General features: G+C 26.1%; 1 protein-coding gene across 2 annotated transcripts in view; it reads right to left on the reverse strand.

Moving 5' to 3' along the window:
- Positions 1–27,760, reverse strand: part of XPNPEP2 (X-prolyl aminopeptidase 2) — a 112,884-nt gene that overhangs the window by 18,563 nt on the left and 66,561 nt on the right. For both annotated transcript variants that reach the window (XM_073642185.1, XM_073642186.1), the window contains exons 9-14: positions 24,414–24,495; positions 23,224–23,419; positions 22,827–22,916; positions 21,625–21,734; positions 21,213–21,290; positions 20,736–20,807 (exon numbers count right to left, since the gene is read on the reverse strand). In XM_073642185.1, the coding sequence (XP_073498286.1) occupies positions 20,736–20,807; positions 21,213–21,290; positions 21,625–21,734; positions 22,827–22,916; positions 23,224–23,419; positions 24,414–24,495 (628 nt within the window). The remainder of the gene's footprint in view (positions 1–20,735; positions 20,808–21,212; positions 21,291–21,624; positions 21,735–22,826; positions 22,917–23,223; positions 23,420–24,413; positions 24,496–27,760) is intronic.

The following is a 27,760-nucleotide window of genomic DNA, read 5'->3' on the forward strand; positions in this document are numbered from 1 at the left end:
ATTACTATTATTACTACTGATGATACTAATGATATTACTATTATTACTACTAATGATACTAATGATATTACTATTATTACTACTAATGATACTAATGATATTACTATTATTACTATTAATGATACTAATGATATTACTATTATTACTATTAATGATACTAATGATATTACTATTATTACTACTAATGATACTAATGATATTACTATTATTACTACTGATACTAATGATATTACTATTATTACTATTAATGATACTAATGATATTACTATTATTACTACTAATGATACTTATGATATTACTATTATTACTACTAATGATACTAATGATATTACTATTATTACTACTAATGATACTAATGATATTACTATTATTACTACTAATGATACCAATGATATTACTATTATTACTACTAATGATACTAATGATATTACTATTATTACTACTAATGATACTAATGATATTACTATTATTACTACTAATGATACTAATGATATTACTATTATTACTACTAATGATACTAATGACATTACTATTATTACTATTAATGATACTAATGATATTACTATTATTACTACTAATGATACTAATGATATTACTATTATTACTACTAATGATACTTATGATATTACTATTATTACTACTAATGATACTAATGATATTACTATTATTACTACTAATGATACTTATGATATTACTATTATTACTACTAATGATACTTATGATATTACTATTATTACTACTAATGATACTAATGATATTACTATTATTACTACTAATGATACTTATGATATTACTATTATTACTACTAATGATACTAATGATATTACTATTATTACTACTAATGATACTAATGATATTACTATTATTACTACTAATGATACTTATGATATTACTATTATTACTACTAATGATACTAATGATATTACTATTATTACTACTAATGATACTAATGATATTACTATTATTATTATTAATGATACTAATGATATTACTATTATTACTACTAATGATACTAATGATATTACTATTATTACTACTAATGATACTTATGATATTACTATTATTACTACTAATGATACTAATGATATTACTATTATTACTACTAATGATACTAATGATATTACTATTATTACTATTAATGATACTAATGATATTACTAGTATTACTATTAATGATACTAATGATATTACTATTATTACTACTAATGATACTAATGATATTACTAATATTACTACTAATGATACTAATGATATTACTATTATTACTATTAATGATACTAATGATATTACTATTATTACTACTAATGATACTAATGATATTACTATTATTACTACTAATGATACTAATGACATTATTATTATTACTATTAATGATACTAATGATATTACTATTATTACTACTAATGATACTAATGATATTACTATTATTACTACTAATGATACTAATGATATTACTATTATTACTACTAATGATATTACTATTATTACTACTAATGATACTTATGATATTACTATTATTACTACTAATGATACTTATGATATTACTATTATTACTACTAATGATACTTATGATATTACTATTATTACTATTAATGATACTAATGATATTACTATTATTACTATTAATGATACTAATGATATTACTATTATTACTACTAATGATACTAATGATATTACTATTATTACTACTAATGATACTAATGATATTACTATTATTACTACTAATGATACTAATGATATTACTATTATTACTACTAATGATACTAATGATATTACTATTATTAGTACTAATGATACTAATGATATTACTATTATTACTACTAATGATACTTATGATATTACTATTATTACTACTAATGATACTAATGATATTACTATTATTACTACTAATGATACTAATGATATTACTATTATTACTACTAATGATACTAATGATATTACTATTATTACTACTAATGATACTAATGATATTACTAATATTACTACTAATGATACTAATGATATTACTATTATTACTACTAATGATACTAATGATATTACTATTATTACTACTAATGATACTAATGATATTACTATTATTAGTAATAATGATACTAATGATATTACTATTATTACTACTAATGATACTTATGATATTACTATTATTACTACTAATGATACTAATGATATTACTATTATTACTACTAATGATACTAATGATATTACTATTATTACTACTAATGATACTAATGATATTACTATTATTACTACTAATGATACTAATGATATTACTATTATTACTACTAATGATACTAATGATATTACTATTATTACTACTAATGATATTACTAATATTACTACTAATGATACTTATGATATTACTATTATTACTACTAATGATACTAATGATATTGCTATTATTACTACTAATGATACTAATGATATTACTATTATTACTACTAATGATATTACTATTATTACTACTAATGATACTAATGATATCGCTATTATTACTACTAATGATACTAATGATATTACTATTATTACTACTAATGATATTACTAATATTACTACTAATGATACTTATGATATTACTATTATTACTACTAATGATACTAATGATATCGCTATTATTACTACTAATGATACTAATGATATTACTATTATTACTACTTATGATATTACTATTATTACTACTAATGATACTAATGATATTACTATTATTATTACTAATGATACTAATGATATTACTATTATTACTACTAATGATACTAATGATATTACTATTATTACTACTAATGATACTAATGATATTACTACTAATGATACTAATGATATTACTATTATTACTACTAATGATATTACTATTATTACTACTAATGATACTAATGATATTACTATTATTACTACTAATGATACCAATGATATTACTATTATTACTACTAATGATACTAATGATATTAATATTATTACTATTAATGATACTAATGATATTACTATTATTACTACTAATGATACTAATGATATTACTACTAATGATACTAATGATATTACTATTATTACTACTAATGATACTAATGATATTACTATTATTACTACTAATGATACTAATGATATTACTATTATTACTACTAATGATACTAATGATATTACTATTATTACTACTAATGATACTAATGATATTACTATTATTACTACCAATGATACTAATGATATTACTATTATTACTACTGATGATACTAATGATATTACTATTATTACTACTAATGATACTAATGATATTACTAATATTACTACTAATGATACTAATGATATTACTATTATTAGTACTAATGATACTAATGATATTACTATTATTACTACTAATGATATTACTATTATTACTATTAATGATACTAATGATATTACTATTATTACTACTAATGATACTTATGATATTACTATTATTACTACTAATGATACTAATGATATTACTATTATTACTACTAATGATACTAATGATATTACTATTATTACTATTAATGATACTAATGATATTACTATTATTACTACTAATGATACTAATGATATTACTATTATTACTATTAATGATACTAATGATATTACTATTATTAGTACTAATGATACTTATGATATTACTATTATTACTACTAATGATACTATTAATATTACTATTGTTACTACTAATGATACTAATGATGTTACTATTATTATTACTAATGATATTACTATTATTACTACTAATGATACTAATGATGTTACTATTATTACTACTAATGATACTAATGATATTACTATTATTACTACTAATGATATTACTACTAATGATACTATTAATATTACTATTATTACTACTAATGATACTAATGATGTTACTATTATTACTATTAATGATACTAATGATATTACTATTATTACTACTAATGATACTAATGATATTACTATTATTACTACTAATGATACTAATGATATTACTATTATTACTACTAATGATACTAATGATATTACTATTATTACTACTAATGATATTACTATTATTACTACTAATGATATTACTATTATTACTACTAATTATACTAATGATATTACTGTTATTACTATTAATGATACTAATGATATTACTATTATTACTACTAATGATACTAATGATATTACTATTATTACTACTAATGATACTAATGATATTACTATTATTACTATTAATGATACTAATGATATTACTATTATTACTACTAATGATATTACTATTATTACTACTAATGATATTACTATTATTACTACTAATGATACTAATGATGTTACTATTATTACTATTAATGATACTAATGATATTACTATTATTACTACTAATGATACTAATGATATTACTATTATTACTACTAATGATACTAATGATATTACTATTATTACTATTAATGATACTAATGATATTACTATTATTACTACTAATGATATTACTATTATTACTACTAATGATATTACTATTATTACTACTAATTATACTAATGATATTACTGTTATTACTACTAATTATACTAATGATATTACTGTTATTACTACTAATGATACTAATGATATTACTATTATTACTACTAATGATACTAATGATAGTACTATTATTACTACTAATGATACTAATGATAGTACCATTATTACTACTAATGATACTAATGATATTATTATTACTATTAATGATACTAATGATACTAATGATATTACTATTACTACTACTAATGATACTAATGATATTACTATTATTTCTACTAATGATACTAATGATATTACTATTATTACTACTAATGATATTACTATTATTACTACTAATGATACTAATGATATTACTATTATTACTACTAATGATACTAATGATATTACTATTATTACTACTAATGATACTAATGATATTACTATTATTACTACTAATGATACTAATGATATTACTATTATTACTACTAATGATACTAATGATATTACTATTATTACTACTAATGATACTAATGATATTACTATTATTACTACTAATGATACTAATGATATTACTATTATTTCTACTAATGATACTAATGATATTACTATTATTACTACTAATGATATTACTATTAATACTACTAATGATACTAATGATATTACTATTATTACTACTAATGATACTAATGATATTACTATTATTACTATTAATGATACTAATGATATTACTATTATTACTATTAATGATACTAATGATATTACTATTATTACTACTAATGATACTAATGATATTACTATTATTACTACTAATGATACTAATGATATTACTATTATTACTACTAATGATACTAATGATACTACTATTATTACTACTAATGATACTAATGATATTACTATTATTACTACTAATGATACTAATGATACTACTATTATTACTACTAATGATACTAATGATATTACTAATATTACTACTAATGATACTAATGATATTACTATTATTACTATTAATGATACTAATGATATTACTATTATTACTACTAATGATACTAATGATATTACTATTATTACTACTAATGATACTAATGATACTACTATTATTACTACTAATGATACTAATGATATTACTATTATTACTACTAATGATACTAATGATATTACTATTATTACTACTAATGATACTAATGATATTACTGTTATTTCTACTAATGATACTAATGATATTACTATTATTACTACTAATGATACTAATGATATTACTATTATTACTACTAATGATACTAATGATATTACTATTATTACTACTAATGATACTAATGATATTACTATTATTACTACTAATGATACTAATGATATTACTATTATTACTACTAATGATACTAATGATATTACTATTATTACTACTAATGATACTAATGATATTACTATTATTACTACTGATGATATTAATGATATTACTATTATTACTACTGATGATCCTAATGATATTACTATTACTACTAATGATACTAATGATATTACTATTATTACTACTAATGATCCTAATGATATTACTATTACTACTAATGATACTAATGATATTACTATTATTACTACTAATGATACTAATGATATTACTGTTACTACTACTAATGATACTAATGATATTACTATTATTACTACTAATGATACTAATGATATTACTATTATTACTACTAATGATACTAATGATATTACTATTATTACTACTAATGATACTAATGATATTACTATTATTACTACTGATGATACTAATGATATTACTATTATTACTACTGATGATACTAATGATATTACTATTATTACTACTAATGATACTAATGATATTACTATTAATGATACTAATGATACTAATGATATTACTATTAATGATACTAATGATATTACTATTATTACTATTAATGATACTAATGATATTACTATTATTACTACTAATGATATTACTATTATTACTATTAATGATACTAATGATATTACTATTATTACTACTAATGATACTAATGATATTACTATTATTACTACTAATGATACTAATGATATTACTATTATTACTACTAATGATACTAATGATATTACTATTATTACTACTAATGATACTTATGATATTACTATTATTACTACTAATAATACTTATGATATTACTATTATTACTACTAATGATACTAATGATATTACTATTATTACTACTAATGATACTTATGATATTACTATTATTACTACTAATGATACTTATGATATTACTATTATTACTACTAATGATACTAATGATATTACTATTATTACTACTAATGATACTTATGATATTACTATTATTACTATTAATGATACTAATGATATTACTATTATTACTATTAATGATACTAATGATATTACTATTATTACTACTAATGATACTAATGATATTACTATTATTACTACTAATGATACTAATGATATTACTATTATTACTACTAATGATACTAATGATATTACTATTATTACTACTAATGATACTAATGATATTACTATTATTACTACTAATGATACTAATGATATTACTATTATTACTACTAATGATACTTATGATATTACTATTATTACTACTAATGATACTAATGATATTACTATTATTACTACTAATGATACTTATGATATTACTATTATTACTGCTAATGATACTAATGATATTACTATTATTACTACTAATGATACTAATGATATTACTATTATTATTATTAATGATACTAATGATATTACTATTATTACTACTAATGATACTAATGATATTACTATTATTACTACTAATGATACTAATGATATTACTATTATTACTACTAATGATACTTATGATATTACTATTATTACTACTAATGATACTAATGATATTACTATTATTACTACTAATGATACTAATGATATTACTATTATTACTATTAATGATACTAATGATATTACTATTATTACTATTAATGATACTAATGATATTACTATTATTACTACTAATGATACTAATGATATTACTAATATTACTACTAATGATACTAATGATATTACTATTATTACTACTAATGATACTAATGATATTACTATTATTACTACTAATGATACTTATGATATTACTATTATTACTACTAATGATACTTATGATATTACTATTATTACTATTAATGATACTAATGATATTACTATTATTACTATTAATGATACTAATGATATTACTATTATTACTACTAATGATATTACTATTATTACTACTAATGATACTAATGATATTACTATTATTACTACTAATGATACTTATGATATTACTATTATTACTACTAATGATACTTATTATATTACTATTATTACTACTAATGATACTTATGATATTACTTTTATTACTATTAATGATACTAATGATATTACTATTATTACTACTAATGATACTAATGATATTAGTATTATTACTACTAATGATATTACTATTATTACTACTAATGATACTAATGATATTACTAATATTACTACTAATGATACTAATGATATTACTATTATTAGTACTAATGATACTAATGATATTACTATTATTACTACTAATGATACTTATGATATTACTATTATTACTACTAATGATACTAATGATATTACTATTATTACTACTAATGATACTAATGATATTACTATTATTACTACTAATGATACTAATGATATTACTATTATTACTACTAATGATACTAATGATATTACTATTATTACTACTAATGATATTACTAATGTTACTACTAATGATACTTATGATATTACTATTATTACTACTAATGATACTAATGATATCGCTATTATTACTACTAATGATACTAATGATATTACTATTACTACTAATGATACTAATGATATTACTATTATTACTAATAATGATATTACTATTATTACTACTAATGATACTTATGATATTACTTTTATTACTATTAATGATACTAATGATATTACTATTATTACTACTAATGATACTTATGATATTACTATTATTACTACTAATGATACTATTAATATTACTATTGTTACTACTAATGATACTAATGATGTTACTATTATTATTACTAATGATACTACTATTATTACTACTAATGATACTAATGATATTACTATTATTACTACTAATGATACTTATGATATTACTATTATTACTACTAATGATACTAATGATATTAATATTATTACTATTAATGATACTAATGATATTACTATTATTACTACTAATGATACTAATGATATTACTACTAATGACACTAATGATATTACTATTATTACTACTAATGATACTAATGATATTACTATTATTACTACTAATGATACTAATGATATTACTATTATTACTACTAATGATACTAATGATATTACTATTATTACTACTAATGATACTAATGATATTACTATTATTACTACTGATGATACTAATGATATTACTATTATTACTACTAATGATACTAATGATATTACTATTATTACTACTAATGATACTAATGATATTACTATTATTACTATTAATGATACTAATGATATTACTATTATTACTACTAATGATATTACTATTATTACTATTAATGATATTACTATTATTACTATTAATGATACTAATGATATTACTATTATTACTACTAATGATACTAATGATATTACTATTATTACTACTAATGATACTAATGATATTACTATTATTACTACTAATGATACTAATGATATTACTATTAATAATACTTATGATATTACTATTATTACTACTAATGATACTAATGATATTACTAATATTACTACTAATGATACTAATGATATTACTATTATTAGTACTAATGATACTAATGATATTACTATTATTACTATTAATGATACTAATGATATTACTATTATTACTACTAATGATACTAATGATATTACTATTATTACTAATGATACTAGTGATATTACTATTATTACTATTAATGATACTAATGATATTACTATTATTACTACTAATGATACTTATGATATTACTATTATTACTACTAATGATCCTAATGATATTACTATTATTACTACTAATGATACTTATGATATTACTATTATTACTACTAATGATACTAATGATATTACTATTATTACTACTAATGATCCTAATGATATTACTATTATTACTACTAATGATACTTATGATATTACTATTATTACTACTAATGATATTTATGATATTACTAATATTACTACTAATGATCCTAATGATATTACTATTATTACTACTAATGATACTATTAATATTACTATTGTTACTACTAATGATACTAATTATGTTACTATTATTATTACTAATGATACTATTAATATTACTATTGTTACTACTAATGATACTATTAATATTACTATTATTACTACTAATGATACTTATGATATTACCATTATTACTACTAATGATACTAATGATATTACTATTATTACTACTAATGATACTATTAATATTACTATTGTTACTACTAATGATACTAATTATGTTACTATTATTATTACTAATGATACTAATGATATTACTATTATTACTACTAATGATACTAATGATATTACTATTATTACTACTAATGATACTTATGATATTACTATTATTACTACTAATGATACTAATGATATTACTACTAATGATACTATTAATATTACTATTGTTACTACTAATGATACTAATGATATTACTGTTATTACTACTAATGATACTAATGATATTACTATTATTACTACTAATGATACTAATGATATTACTATTATTACTACTAATGATACTTATGATATTACTATTGTTACTACTAATGATACTAATGATATTACTATTATTACTACTAATGATACTATTAATATTACTATTATTACTACTAATGATACTATTAATATTACTATTGTTACTACTAATGATACTAATGATATTACTATTATTACTACTAATGATACTAATGATGTTACTATTATTACTACTAATGATACTAATGATATTACTATTATTACTACTTATGATACTTATGATATTACTATTATTACTACTAATGATATTTATGATATTACTAATATTACTACTAATGATCCTAATGATATCGCTATTATTACTACTAATGATATTACTATTATTACTACTAATGATACTAATGATATTACTATTATTACTACTAATGATATTACTATTATTACTACTAATGATACTTATGATATTACTATTATTACTACTAATGATACTTATGATATTACTATTATTACTACTAATGATACTAATGATATTACTATTAATGATACTAATGATATTACTATTATTACTATTAATGATACTAATGATATTACTATTATTACTATTAATGATACTAATGATATTACTATTACTACTAATGATACTAATGATATTACTATTATTACTACTAATGATACTAATGATATCGCTATTATTACTACTAATGATACTAATGATATTACTATTACTACTAATGATACTAATGATATTACTATTATTACTAATAATGATATTACTATTATTACTACTAATGATACTTATGATATTACTTTTATTACTATTAATGATACTAATGATATTACTATTATTACTACTAATGATACTTATGATATTACTATTATTACTACTAATGATACTATTAATATTACTATTGTTACTACTAATGATACTAATGATGTTACTATTATTATTACTAATGATACTACTATTATTACTACTAATGATACTAATGATATTACTATTATTACTACTAATGATACTTATGATATTACTATTATTACTACTAATGATACTAATGATATTAATATTATTACTATTAATGATACTAATGATATTACTATTATTACTACTAATGATACTAATGATATTACTACTAATGACACTAATGATATTACTATTATTACTACTAATGATACTAATGATATTACTATTATTACTACTAATGATACTAATGATATTACTATTATTACTACTAATGATACTAATGATATTACTATTATTACTACTAATGATACTAATGATATTACTATTATTACTACTGATGATACTAATGATATTACTATTATTACTACTAATGATACTAATGATATTACTATTATTACTACTAATGATACTAATGATATTACTATTATTACTATTAATGATACTAATGATATTACTATTATTACTACTAATGATATTACTATTATTACTATTAATGATATTACTATTATTACTATTAATGATACTAATGATATTACTATTATTACTACTAATGATACTAATGATATTACTATTATTACTACTAATGATACTAATGATATTACTATTATTACTACTAATGATACTAATGATATTACTATTAATAATACTTATGATATTACTATTATTACTACTAATGATACTAATGATATTACTAATATTACTACTAATGATACTAATGATATTACTATTATTAGTACTAATGATACTAATGATATTACTATTATTACTATTAATGATACTAATGATATTACTATTATTACTACTAATGATACTAATGATATTACTATTATTACTAATGATACTAGTGATATTACTATTATTACTATTAATGATACTAATGATATTACTATTATTACTACTAATGATACTTATGATATTACTATTATTACTACTAATGATCCTAATGATATTACTATTATTACTACTAATGATACTTATGATATTACTATTATTACTACTAATGATACTAATGATATTACTATTATTACTACTAATGATCCTAATGATATTACTATTATTACTACTAATGATACTTATGATATTACTATTATTACTACTAATGATATTTATGATATTACTAATATTACTACTAATGATCCTAATGATATTACTATTATTACTACTAATGATACTATTAATATTACTATTGTTACTACTAATGATACTAATTATGTTACTATTATTATTACTAATGATACTATTAATATTACTATTGTTACTACTAATGATACTATTAATATTACTATTATTACTACTAATGATACTTATGATATTACCATTATTACTACTAATGATACTAATGATATTACTATTATTACTACTAATGATACTATTAATATTACTATTGTTACTACTAATGATACTAATTATGTTACTATTATTATTACTAATGATACTAATGATATTACTATTATTACTACTAATGATACTAATGATATTACTATTATTACTACTAATGATACTTATGATATTACTATTATTACTACTAATGATACTAATGATATTACTACTAATGATACTATTAATATTACTATTGTTACTACTAATGATACTAATGATATTACTGTTATTACTACTAATGATACTAATGATATTACTATTATTACTACTAATGATACTAATGATATTACTATTATTACTACTAATGATACTTATGATATTACTATTGTTACTACTAATGATACTAATGATATTACTATTATTACTACTAATGATACTATTAATATTACTATTATTACTACTAATGATACTATTAATATTACTATTGTTACTACTAATGATACTAATGATATTACTATTATTACTACTAATGATACTAATGATGTTACTATTATTACTACTAATGATACTAATGATATTACTATTATTACTACTTATGATACTTATGATATTACTATTATTACTACTAATGATATTTATGATATTACTAATATTACTACTAATGATCCTAATGATATCGCTATTATTACTACTAATGATATTACTATTATTACTACTAATGATACTAATGATATTACTATTATTACTACTAATGATATTACTATTATTACTACTAATGATACTTATGATATTACTATTATTACTACTAATGATACTTATGATATTACTATTATTACTACTAATGATACTAATGATATTACTATTAATGATACTAATGATATTACTATTATTACTATTAATGATACTAATGATATTACTATTATTACTATTAATGATACTAATGATATTACTATTACTACTAATGATACTAATGATATTACTATTATTACTACTAATGATACTAATGATATTACTATTATTACTATTAATGATACTAATGATATTACTATTACTACTAATGATACTAATGATATTACTATTATTACTACTAATGATACTAATGATATTACTATTATTACTACTAATGATACTAATGATATTACTATTATTACTACTAATGATACTAATGATACTACTATTATTACTACTAATGATACTAATGATATTACTATTATTACTACTAATGATACTAATGATATTACTATTATTACTACTAATGATACTTATGATATTACTATTATTACTACTAATGATACTTATGATATTACTATTATTACTACTAATGATACTAATGATATTACTATTATTACTACTGATGATACTAATGATATTACTATTATTACTACTAATGATACTAATGATGTTACTATTATTACTACTGATGATATTAATGATATTACTATTATTACTACTGATGATACTAATGATATTACTATTATTACTACTAATGATATTACTATTATTACTACTAATGATACTTATGATATTACTATTATTACTACTAATGATACTAATGATATTACTATTATTACTACTAATGATACTAATGATACTACTATTACTACTAATGATATTACTATTATTACTACTAATGATACTAATGATATTACTATTATTACTACTAATGATACTAATGATATTACTATTATTACTACTGATGATATTAATGATATTACTATTATTACTACTGATGATACTAATGATATTACTATTATTACTACTAATGATATTACTATTATTACTACTAATGATACTTATGATATTACTATTATTACTACTAATGATACTTATGATATTACTATTATTACTACTGATGATACTAATGATATTACTATTATTACTACTAATGATACTTATGATATTACTATTATTACTACTAATGATACTAATGATATTACTATTATTACTACTAATGATACTAATGATACTACTATTACTACTAATGATACTAATGATATTACTATTATTACTACTAATGATACTAATGATATTACTATTATTACTACTAATGATACTTATGATATTACTATTATTACTACTAATGATACTTATGATATTACTATTATTACTACTAATGATACTAATGATATTACTATTATTACTACTAATGATACTAATGATATTACTATTATTACTACTAATGATACTAATGATATTACTGTTATTTCTACTAATGATACTAATGATATTACTATTATTACTACTAATGATACTAATGATATTACTATTATTACTACTGATGATATTAATGATATTACTATTATTACTACTGATGATACTAATGATATTACTATTATTACTACTAATGATACTAATGATATTACTATTATTACTACTAATGATACTTATGATATTACTATTATTACTACTAATGATACTAATGATATTACTATTATTACTACTAATGATACTAATGATATTACTGTTATTACTACTAATGATACTAATGATATTACTATTATTACTACTGATGATACTAATGATATTACTATTATTACTACTAATGATACTAATGATATTACTATTATTACTACTAATGATACTAATGATATTACTATTATTACTACTAATGATACTAATGATATTACTATTATTACTACTGATGATACTAATGATATTACTATTATTACTACTAATGATACTTATGATATTACTATTATTACTACTAATGATATTTATGATATTACTATTATTACTACTAATGATACTAATGATATTACTATTATTACTACTAATGATACTAATGATATTACTATTATTAATACTAATGATATTACTACTAATGATACTATTAATATTACTATTATTACTACTAATGATACTAATGATGTTACTATTATTACTACTAATGATACCAATGATATTACTATTATTACTACTAATAATACTAATGATATTACTATTATTACTATTAATGATACTAATGATATTACTATTATTACTACTAATGATACTAATGATATTACTATTATTACTACTAATGATACTAATGATATTACTATTATTACTATTAATGATACTAATGATATTACTATTATTACTACTAATGATATTACTATTATTACTACTAATGATATTACTATTATTACTACTAATTATACTAATGATATTACTGTTATTACTACTAATGATAGTATTGATATTACTGTTATTACTACTAATGATACTAATGATATTACTGTTATTACTACTAATGATACTAATGATATTACTATTATTACTACTAATGATACTAATGATAGTACTATTATTACTACTAATGATACTAATGATAGTACCATTATTACTACTAATGATACTATTGATATTACTATTATTACTACTAATGATACTAATGATATTACTATTATTACTATTAATGATACTAATGATATTACTATTATTACTACTAATGATACTTATGATATTACTATTATTACTACTGATGATACTAATGATATTACTATTATTACTACTAATGATCCTAATGATATCGCTATTATTACTACTAATGATATTACTATTATTACTACTAATGATACTAATGATATTACTATTATTACTACTAATGATATTACTATTATTACTACTAATGATACTTATGATATTACTATTATTACTACTAATGATACTATTAATATTACTATTGTTACTACTAATGATACTAATGATGTTACTATTATTATTACTAATGATATTACTATTATTACTACTAATGATACTAATGATATTACTATTATTACTACTAATGATACTAATGATATTACTATTATTACTACTAATGATACTTATGATATTACTATTATTACTACTAATGATACTAATGATATTACTATTATTACTACTAATGATACTAATGATATTACTATTATTACTACTAATGATATTACTACTAATGATACTATTAATATTACTATTATTACTACTAATGATACTAATGATATTACTATTATTACTACTAATGATACTAATGATATTACTATTATTACTACTAATGATACTTATGATATTACTATTATTACTACTAATGATACTAATGATATTACTATTATTACTACTAATGATACTAATGATATTACTATTATTACTACTAATGATACTTATGATATTACTATTATTACTACTAATGATACTAATGATATTACTATTATTACTACTAATGATACTAATGATATTACTATTATTACTACTAATGATACCAATGATATTACTATTATTACTACTAATGATACTAATGATATTACTATTATTACTATTAATGATACTAATGATATTACTATTATTACTACTAATGATACTAATGATATTACTATTATTACTACTAATGATACTAATGATATTACTATTATTACTACTAATGATACTAATGATATTACTATTATTACTACTAATGATATTACTACTAATGATACTATTAATATTACTATTATTACTACTAATGATACTAATATTACTATTATTACTACTAATGATACTAATGATATTACTATTATTACTACTAATGATATTACTACTAATGATACTATTAATATTACTATTATTACTACTAATGATACTAATGATATTACTATTATTACTACTAATGATACTATTAATATTACTATTATTACTACTAATGATACCAATGATATTACTATTATTACTACTAATGATACTAATGATATTACTATTATTACTACTAATGATACTAATGATATTACTATTATTACTACTAATGATACTTATGATATTACTATTATTACTACTAATGATACTAATGATATTACTATTATTACTACTAATGATATTACTACTAATGATACTATTAATATTACTATTATTACTACTAATGATACCAATGATATTACTATTATTACTACTAATGATACTAATGATATTACTATTATTACTATTAATGATACTAATGATATTACTATTATTACTACTAATGATATTACTATTATTACTACTAATGATACTAATGATATTACTGTTATTACTACTAATGATACTAATGATATTACTGTTATTACTACTAATGATACTAATGATATTACTATTATTACTACTAATGATACTAATGATAGTACTATTATTACTACTAATGATACTAATGATAGTACCATTATTACTACTAATGATACTAATGATATTATTATTACTATTAATGATACTAATGATACTACTATTATTACTACTAATGATACTAATGATATTACTATTACTACTACTAATGATACTAATGATATTACTATTATTTCTACTAATGATACTAATGATAGTACTATTATTACTACTAATGATATTACTATTATTTCTACTAATGATATTACTATTATTACTACTAATGATATTACTATTATTACTACTAATGATACTAATGATATTACTATTATTACTACTAATGATACTAATGATACTACTATTATTACTACTGATGATACTAATGATATTACTATTATTACTACTGATGATACTAATGATATTACTATTATTACTACTGATGATACTAATGATATTACTATTATTACTACTGATGATACTAATGATATTACTATTATTACTACTAATGATACTAATGATATTACTATTATTACTACTAATGATCCTAATGATATTACTATTATTACTACTAATGATACTAATGATAGTACTATTATTACTACTAATGATACTAATGATAGTACCATTATTACTACTAATGATACTAATGATATTATTATTACTATTAATGATACTAATGATACTACTATTATTACTACTAATGATACTAATGATATTACTATTACTACTACTAATGATACTAATGATATTACTATTATTTCTACTAATGATACTAATGATATTACTATTATTACTACTAATGATATTACTATTATTACTACTAATGATACTAATGATATTACTATTATTACTACTAATGATACTAATGATATTACTATTATTACTACTGATGATACTAATGATATTACTATTATTACTACTAATGATATTACTATTATTACTACTAATGATACTAATGATATTACTATTATCACTACTAATGATACTAATGATATTACTATTATTACTACTAATGATACTAATGATATTACTATTATTACTACTAATGATACTTATGATATTACTATTATTACTACTAATGATACTAATGATATTACTATTATTACTACTAATGATACTAATGATATTACTATTATTACTACTAATGATATTACTACTAATGATACTATTAATATTACTATTATTACTACTAATGATACTAATGATATTACTATTATTACTACTAATGATACTAATGATATTACTATTATTACTACTAATGATACTTATGATATTACTATTATTACTACTAATGATACTAATGATATTACTATTATTACTACTAATGATATTACTACTAATGATACTATTAATATTACTATTATTACTACTAATGATACCAATGATATTACTATTATTACTACTAATGATACTAATGATATTACTATTATTACTATTAATGATACTAATGATATTACTATTATTACTACTAATGATACTAATGATATTACTATTATTACTACTAATGATACTAATGATATTACTATTATTACTATTAATGATACTAATGATATTACTATTATTACTACTAATGATATTACTATTATTACTACTAATGATATTACTATTATTACTACTAATTATACTATTGATATTACTGTTATTACTACTAATGATACTAATGATATTACTGTTATTACTACTAATGATACTAATGATATTACTGTTATTACTACTAATGATATTACTGTTACTACTAATGATACTAATGATATTACTATTATTACTACTAATGATACTAATGATAGTACCATTATTACTACTAATGATACTAATGATATTATTATTACTATTAATGATACTAATGATACTACTATTATTACTACTAATGATACTAATGATATTACTATTACTACTACTAATGATACTAATGATATTACTATTATTTCTACTAATGATACTAATGATAGTACTATTATTACTACTAATGATATTACTATTATTACTACTAATGATATTACTATTATTACTACTAATGATACTAATGATATTACTATTATTACTACTAATGATATTACTATTATTACTACTAATGATACTAATATTACTATTATTACTACTAATGATACTAATGATACTACTATTATTACTACTGATGATACTAATGATATTACTATTATTACTACTGATGATACTAATGATATTACTATTATTACTACTAATGATACTAATGATATTACTATTATTACTACTAATGATACCAATGATATTACTATTATTACTACTAATGATACTAATGATATTACTATTATCACTACTAATGATACTAATGATATTACTATTATCACTACTAATGATACTAATGATATTACTATTATTACTACTAATGATACTAATGATATTACTATTATTACTACTGATGATACTAATGATATTACTATTATTACTACTAATGATATTACTATTATTACTACTAATGATACTAATGATATTACTATTATTACTACTAATGATACTAATGATATTACTATTATTACTACTGATGATACTAATGATATTACTATTATTACTACTAATGATACTAATGATATTACTATTATTACTACTATTGATACTAATGATATTACTATTATCACTACTAATGATACTAATGATATTACTATTATTACTACTAATGATACTAATGATATTACTATTATTACTACTAATGATACTAATGATATTACTATTATTACTACTAATGATACCAATGATATTACTATTATTACTACTAATGATACTAATGATATTACTATTATTACTACTAATGATACTAATGATATTACTATTATTACTACTGATGATACTAATGATATTACTATTATTACTACTAATGATACTAATGATATTACTATTATTACTACTAATGATACTAATGATATTACTATTATTACTACTAATGATACTAATGATATTACTATTATTACTACTAATGATACCAATGATATTACTATTATTACTACTAATGATACTAATGATATTACTATTATTACTACTGATGATACTAATGATAGTACTATTATTACTACTAATGATACTAATGATACTAGTAGTTTTAATACTTTTCGAGCTACTACCGTTTTTGTGTTTCCTTCCACTATCTCCATATTTCCCCAGTCCGCTCCTGATTTCCCTCCTGACACGGCTGAGCCCCCCGGCGGCCGTGTGACCCCAGCAGTCTCTGGCCTCGTACTCACTAGTATTGCCCCCCGGAGTCCACCAGGTACATCTCTTTCGCGCTGAGTTTGCGGTAGGTCTGATTATCTGGTCTGAAAAAACATGAAGACAATTTCTGGCATCAGGATTTTATTACTAAATTATCTCAATTTCATCTAGTGGTTAATCAGATGCTAAACAGGAATCTCCTGAAATACTGGACGCGGCCATCACAGAGGTGCGCACAGCGCCCAACGCTCTCCATATAGGCAGTACAGCAGTATATGGCGGCACTATGGGGGGGTAACACTGAGCACTATTTGATGGGACCTCGCTAGCCTCCATCCTTGTGACCCCACTGTCTGATCAGTGACGGACCCTTCTGGCGACTTCTTCGTTCCTATATGAACCCCTATAAATAAAATACTATTTTTTACATTTTTAGATTTTTGGGGGTAATTTTCTGATAAAAGATTCACAATGATTCTATTATTATTATTACACGCCTCTGCTGTTACCTGTAGTGCGGCAGAGCTGCGTTGAGGCCTCCAGCGGAAATCGTTCCAAAACTGGGTCCTTTGAAATTTGCTTGTTGCCTGAAATGTAGAAAATGACATTTTTTCATGCTGTTTCTGTGCGGTGAATCCTCAGCGTCTTCCACGTATGACATCGGTGCCTTCCTATGAGCGCCGGCGTTTTCCTGGGGTGCAGATGACGCAGCCGAGTCGCATGGAGGGCGTTGAGGTTGTCCGTGGGCGCAGCGCTGCTGCTCAGTGCTGTTACCTCTGCACTGGTGGATGTGATACAAAGCGCAGCACGTCGCCTGCTGCGGGACGCTTCCCATTCTCTCCTATTGGAGTGCAGCCGTCGCATGATGTGATTACTGACGCTTTTTTAGCGCCCGCTTCCCTAATTGTCTGGAACACTTACGCTCGCAGCCCGTCGACATAACTCGCTCCACTTATCTCGGTCACCATGCCTTTTGGCACACTTTTCTCCAGCCAAAGTAAGTATTCGACGACCGCCACAGCATCACGGATCTAACATATTAATATAAAAATAATGCAAAAGTCTAGAATTAAATGGGTGCCGTCATTTCAAAAATCAATAGTACAAGCAAATATAAGATACTTTGTAATACACCTTATCAGAGAAATCGGCTCCTTTCTCCACTTATGAGCCACTTCTCCACTTGCCCCGCCTCCTGGACTCATCAGCTAAAATTCATCTACTTTCTGATATTACTCCCACTTTCACTACTAGCACTCATTAATATTTCTACCGTTAGTACAGGCAACCAGATCATTGAGGGATCAGATTACAGCTGCTTGTTAAAGTCTATGGCGAGAAAGATGGAGAGGAGGGTGGTGCAAAGTGAGAGACGACACCAGAGAGACACACAGAGAACCATGCTGTTGCTTTCTAGTAAGTGTTTTATCTCACCCCAGAGCTGCAGTAACAGCTACACTACTCAGTACACCTATATAATGTCCTCAGTGCTGATGCTTCTTTCTTGTAAATGTTTTTTTACTTCAGAGCTGGATTCATACCTACACTGCTCAATACTATATAATGTCCTTCAAGCTGATAATCCCCTCTAGAAAGTGTCTATTTTCAGTACAGTGCAGGATTCATAGCTACACAGTTTAGTACTGTGCTTTATAATGTTCTCCATGCTGCTGCTTTCTGGTGAATGTTTTATCTCACTCCAGAGCTGGATATGCATCTACATCGCTCAATATTACCGTGTAATGTTTTATCTTTCTAGTAAGTGTTTACCATAATGGTGGATTCAGATATACACTGCTCAGTCCTATTATGTAACGTTCTCCACGTTTTAGCTTTACAGTAAGTGTTTAATCTCCCCGTAATGCTGTATTCACATCTACACTGCTCAGTGCTGCTGCTGCTGCTAAATCTGAGCTACTTAGAGACGGGAGCAGGAATCCCTCAAGTCTGGCAGCTCATCTCCACCCACTAGCTTACAAGCAACTGAACATTAGAGACAGAGTCTGCAGAGGGGAAAACTGGTGAAAATGCAGGATACAAGTCACATAATGGCCAGAAATAGGCCGTCCTATTGCACAAGTCACAGTAACATTCTCCCTCTCTCGGACGCGGCTTTTACTTACGTGACATTGCTTTAATAATTCTTGCTCCTTCTCCGTTTTCACAGCTTTCGTCATCATGATGGGAGAATAATTCTCAGACACAAGTTTATTCTGGGGGAAAAAATATATCTCAAGGTTGGAAATGCATCTCTGAATATTTGTATCATAACTGACACATTTGTCATTATTCAGCGTCACATCTATATATTAATCTCCATTCTGAGAGGAGCGCTCGCCACATCTGGCAATGACGGACGTGGGCCATGGATTTGAATGGACCTTGGTGGAAATCTCTGGGCCGTACGAAAGGGTCTGAACTCGCTATAGGATCCCCTCATGCTGTTTATTACCGGTGTCCGGGGTCACGTGGATGTTTTGGAAGATGATTTTATAGGTTTCTCAATTTTCTGGCATTTACCTTTGGGATAACCTCATAGACTCCGTAGTTGGTGTAACTCGATCCGATCCAGACTTTCACGTTCCCTTTCACGTACTCCGTCACCGTTTCACGCACTTTATCATAGTCCAGGATCTGAACGCACTTCGACGCCGGGCAATTAGTAGATAAGTAGATGCGAACGTCTTCAGGGATCCGGCTGCCATTCACGAATAAACTGGAAGACGCAGGAGAAACTAATGTATCCGGAGGGTCCGGTAATCGTAAGGGGTCCGTCCATTTACATACGACTTACCATAATCACCGTTTAATAAAGATTCTACATCTTTCTAATAGACTTTATCTTTCCAATCATCACTGCACGCTGTCAATGAACAGCAGAGAAGGAAAACTCCTCCTGACCCTCCACAGAAGAGGAGTGATACATTGTAGCGAGTGCTGCTCCTGTGTCAGCTCAGTAGGTCAGAACAAAGTATTAATTCCTTTGTAAATGTCTCCATTCACTGACAGCGGATAGAGAAATGTCTGAGCGATTGCACCAAAATATATCAGAAATAGAGATGAACGAACCCGGAGTTAAAAGTTCAGGGCTCGTACCAGACACTCAGTGTCCGGTATTAAACGCTGAACACGGACTTCTCCGGCAAATCCGTTGCAGAGAGAGAGAGAGATTTTTCCAGCTCAAAAGTTCGGGCCCCATTGTTTTCAATGGGGTTCGGGTACCCAAACCGAACTTTGAAATAAACTTTGGGTTGGGTACGAGAACTCGAACTTCCACGGGTCCGGTCATCCCTAATTAGAAAGCCACGTACACTGCAAGGTGACTCTATCCGTGAAGATCCCTGCAGCTGCTCTCACACCTACATTTTCCAGGAAAAATACTGCACTTTTGTATCATTTTTGTTTAGACAAAAAGCTGTGACCAGATGTGATCCGGAAGTGAATTATTAAAGGGAAATAAAACTCCAGTCAAGGTTCACATTACTTGGTTGTTTTTACTTAGTTTTGATGTGTTTTAAAAAATGTTGCTACTTTAATTGGGAAAGGCTGACTTGTGGTTTCTGATTTAATTATTTCTCTCCCTCTCCAAAAAAAAAAAAAAAAATCAATAAATCTGATCAGAAGTGCGATGTGACAGATGGCGCATCTGATCTTCGGCCGTCTGGTACTGGTGCGGTGATCTGTGGTTATCACGGCGGTGGCTTCACTACCTGATGGAGTCGGTGGTCAGCAGCGAATACGAGTAGAAGAACGGGTTATATGGAATATCCTGTCCGCGAAGATTGAAAAGCCCTGCGGGAAAGAGAAAGGACGAGTGACATAATATTCTGCACCGTGTAGCAGGATCTCCGGGGGTCTCCGCAGAAAACCACAACATAGATTTATAGGAGATAAACAATGTATCACTCCTGAATATTAGGGATCTGCAGGAACGCTGTACATTGTAGCAGAGCTGAGTTTTTCACTGGGTACAACATCTGGGGATGAGCGTTCTGATTCACAATCAGATTGGACTAATAGATTTAAATAAAGTCTGGAAACGTTTTTTTCTAACCAATTAGTCCCGTCCTGCAGTTACGCCGTGTTATCGTGTCTTCTGTATATATTGCATTTTTTTTTTTCTTTTTGTGCTGGTGAATTTTTCATCAGATTAATAAAAATGGTGGCAGAATGTTTGAGTAAAAAGTGTCTCAATCCTTTCACTCAGCTTAGTCTACAACTGCATAATTAAAGAAGATTTTGTCTCTTGGACGGTGGAGAGCAAAGTCACCAATTTTTCTTTTTTTAACTTTCTAAAACTCACAATTGATGAATTAGACTAAAACATCTAAATAAGGAAAAAGTACAAAGCACAATGTGATAAGCTAAAAGCAGGCGCAAATTATATAATGAATAAAGGCGCAAATAATAAAAAAATATCCTACGAAAACCAACAGAAAATCATGTAAAATCCATGAGGATTCGACCTTGAAATGCTTTGGAGTTGGAATAAACAAGAAAGTTTCCATTCACTGACTGCAAGTTGGGAAAGAATAGAAACACCTGCTATAGTGGATTAGTTGCAGAATATTGCAGCGGGTGGTTCCTCCACATCACTGATTTATCACTGTGCACAAAGCAAATTCAGCTCTGCTACATCTGCAGCTCCTGTGACCTATGTATGTACGGTGCAGTCTAATGGGCAGAGAAGACAGGACGTGGGCTGTGTAAGGCGGTGTCTGGCCGGTAATTCAGCCCCGGTCACCAGGAACTAGAGACCCCATTATGTCTTCTCTGCGGTGAAGGCTGACACCCTGAACGACCCCATGGACCCCATCTCCCTGCAGTGACTCCCATCACCTAATGATGGGAGAGGTGCGAGGACTAAGACCCTGAACGACCCCATGGACCCCATCTTCCTACAGAGACCACATCATCCATATGATGGGAGGGGTGCAAGGCCGGAGACCCTGAATGACCCCATGGACCCCATCTCCCTGCAGTGACCCCATTGCCTGTATGATGGGAGGAGTGCAAGGACTGAGACCCTGAACGACCCCATGGACCCCATCTCCCTACAGTGACCCCATTGCCTGTATGATGGGAGGAGTGCGAGGACTGAGGCCCTGAATGACCCCATGGACCCCATCTTCCTGCAGTGACCCTATTGCCTGTATGATGGGAGGAGTGCAAGGACTGAGACCCTGAACGACCCCATGGACCCCATCTCCCTGCAGTGACCCCATCGCCTGTATGATGTGAGGAGTGCGAGGACTGAGACCCTGAACGACCCCATGGACCCCATCTCCCTGCAGTGACCCCATTGCCTGTATGATAGGAGGAGTGCGAGGACTGAGACCCTGAACGACCCCATGGACCCCATCTTCCTACAGAGACCACATCATCCATATGATGGGAGGAGTGCGAGGACTGAGACCCTGAATGGCCCCCATCTCCCTGCAGTGACCCCATCGCCTGTATGATGAGAGGAGTGCGAGGACTGAGACCCTGAACGACCCCATGGACCCCATCTCCCTGCAGTGACCCCATCGCCTGTATGATGGGAGGAGTGCGAGGACTGAGACCCTGAACGACCCCATGGACCCCATCTCCCTGCAGTGACCCCATTGCCTGTATGATAGGAGGAGTGCGAGGACTGAGACCCTGAACGACCCCATGGACCCCATCTTCCTACAGAGACCACATCATCCATATGATGGGAGGAGTGCGAGGACTGAGGCCCTGAATGACCCCATGGACCCCATCTTCCTGCAGTGACCCTATTGCCTGTATGATGGGAGGAGTGCAAGGACTGAGACCCTGAACGGCCCCATGGACCCCATCTCCCTGCAGTGACCCCATCGCCTGTATGATGGGAGAGGTGCGAGGCCTGAGACCCTGAACGACCCCATGGACCCCATCTCCCTGCAGTGACCCCATCACCTGTATGATGGGAGGAGTGAGAGAACTGAGACCCTGAACGACCCCATGGACCCCATCTTCCTACAGAGACCACATCATCCATATAATGGGAGGAGTGCGAGGACTGAGACCCTGAATGGCCCCATTGGACCCCATCTCCCTGCAGTGACCCCATTGCCTGTAAGATGGGAGGAGTGCGAGGACTGAGACCCTGAACGACCCCATGGACGCCATCTCCCTGCAGTGACCCCATTGCCTGTATGATGGGAGGAGTGCAAGGACTGAGACCCTGAACGACCCCATGGACCCCATCTCCCTGCAGTGACCCCATCGCCTGTATGATGAGAGGAGTGCGAGGACTGAGACCCTGAACGACCCCATCTTCCTACAGAGACCACATCATCCATGTGATGGGAGGAGTGCGAGGACTGAGACCCTGAACAGCCCCATGGACCCCATCTCCCTGCAGTGACCCCATCGCCTGTATGATGGGAGGGGTGCGAGGACTGAGACCCTGAACGACCCCATCTTCCTGCAGTGACCCTATCGCCTGTATGATGGGAGGGGTGTGAGGACTGAGACCCTGAACGACCCCATGGACCCCATCTCCCTGCAGTGACCCCATCGCCTGTATGATGGGAGGAGTGCGAGGACTGAGACCCTGAACGACCCCATGGACCCCATCTCCCTGCAGTGACCCCATCGCCTGTATGATGGGAGGAGTGCGAGGACTGAGACCCTGAACGACCCCATGGACCCCATCTCCCTGCAGTGACCCCATCGCCTGTATGATGAGAGGAGTGCGAGGACTGAGACCCTGAACGACCCCATGGACCCCATCTCCCTGCAGTGACCCCATCGCCTGTATGATGAGAGGAGTGCGAGGACTGAGACCCTGAACGACCCCATGGACCCCATCTCCCTGCAGTGACCCCATCGCCTGTATGATGGGAGGTGTGCGAGGCCTGAGACTCTGAACGACCCCATGGACCCCATCTCCCTGCAGTGACCCCATTGCCTGTATGATGGGAGGGGTGCGAGGCCTGAGACCCTGAACGACCTCATGGACCCCATCTCCCTGCAGTGACCCAATCGCCTGTATGATGGGAGGAGTGCGAGGACTGAGACCCTGAATGACCCCATGGACCCCATCTCC

The sequence above is a fragment of the Phyllobates terribilis genome, unplaced genomic scaffold (genome assembly GCF_046119375.1).
Source record: "Phyllobates terribilis strain yellow unplaced genomic scaffold, ASM4611937v1 Scaffold_7__3_contigs__length_470593459, whole genome shotgun sequence".
Classification (NCBI taxonomy): domain Eukaryota; kingdom Metazoa; phylum Chordata; class Amphibia; order Anura; family Dendrobatidae; genus Phyllobates; species Phyllobates terribilis.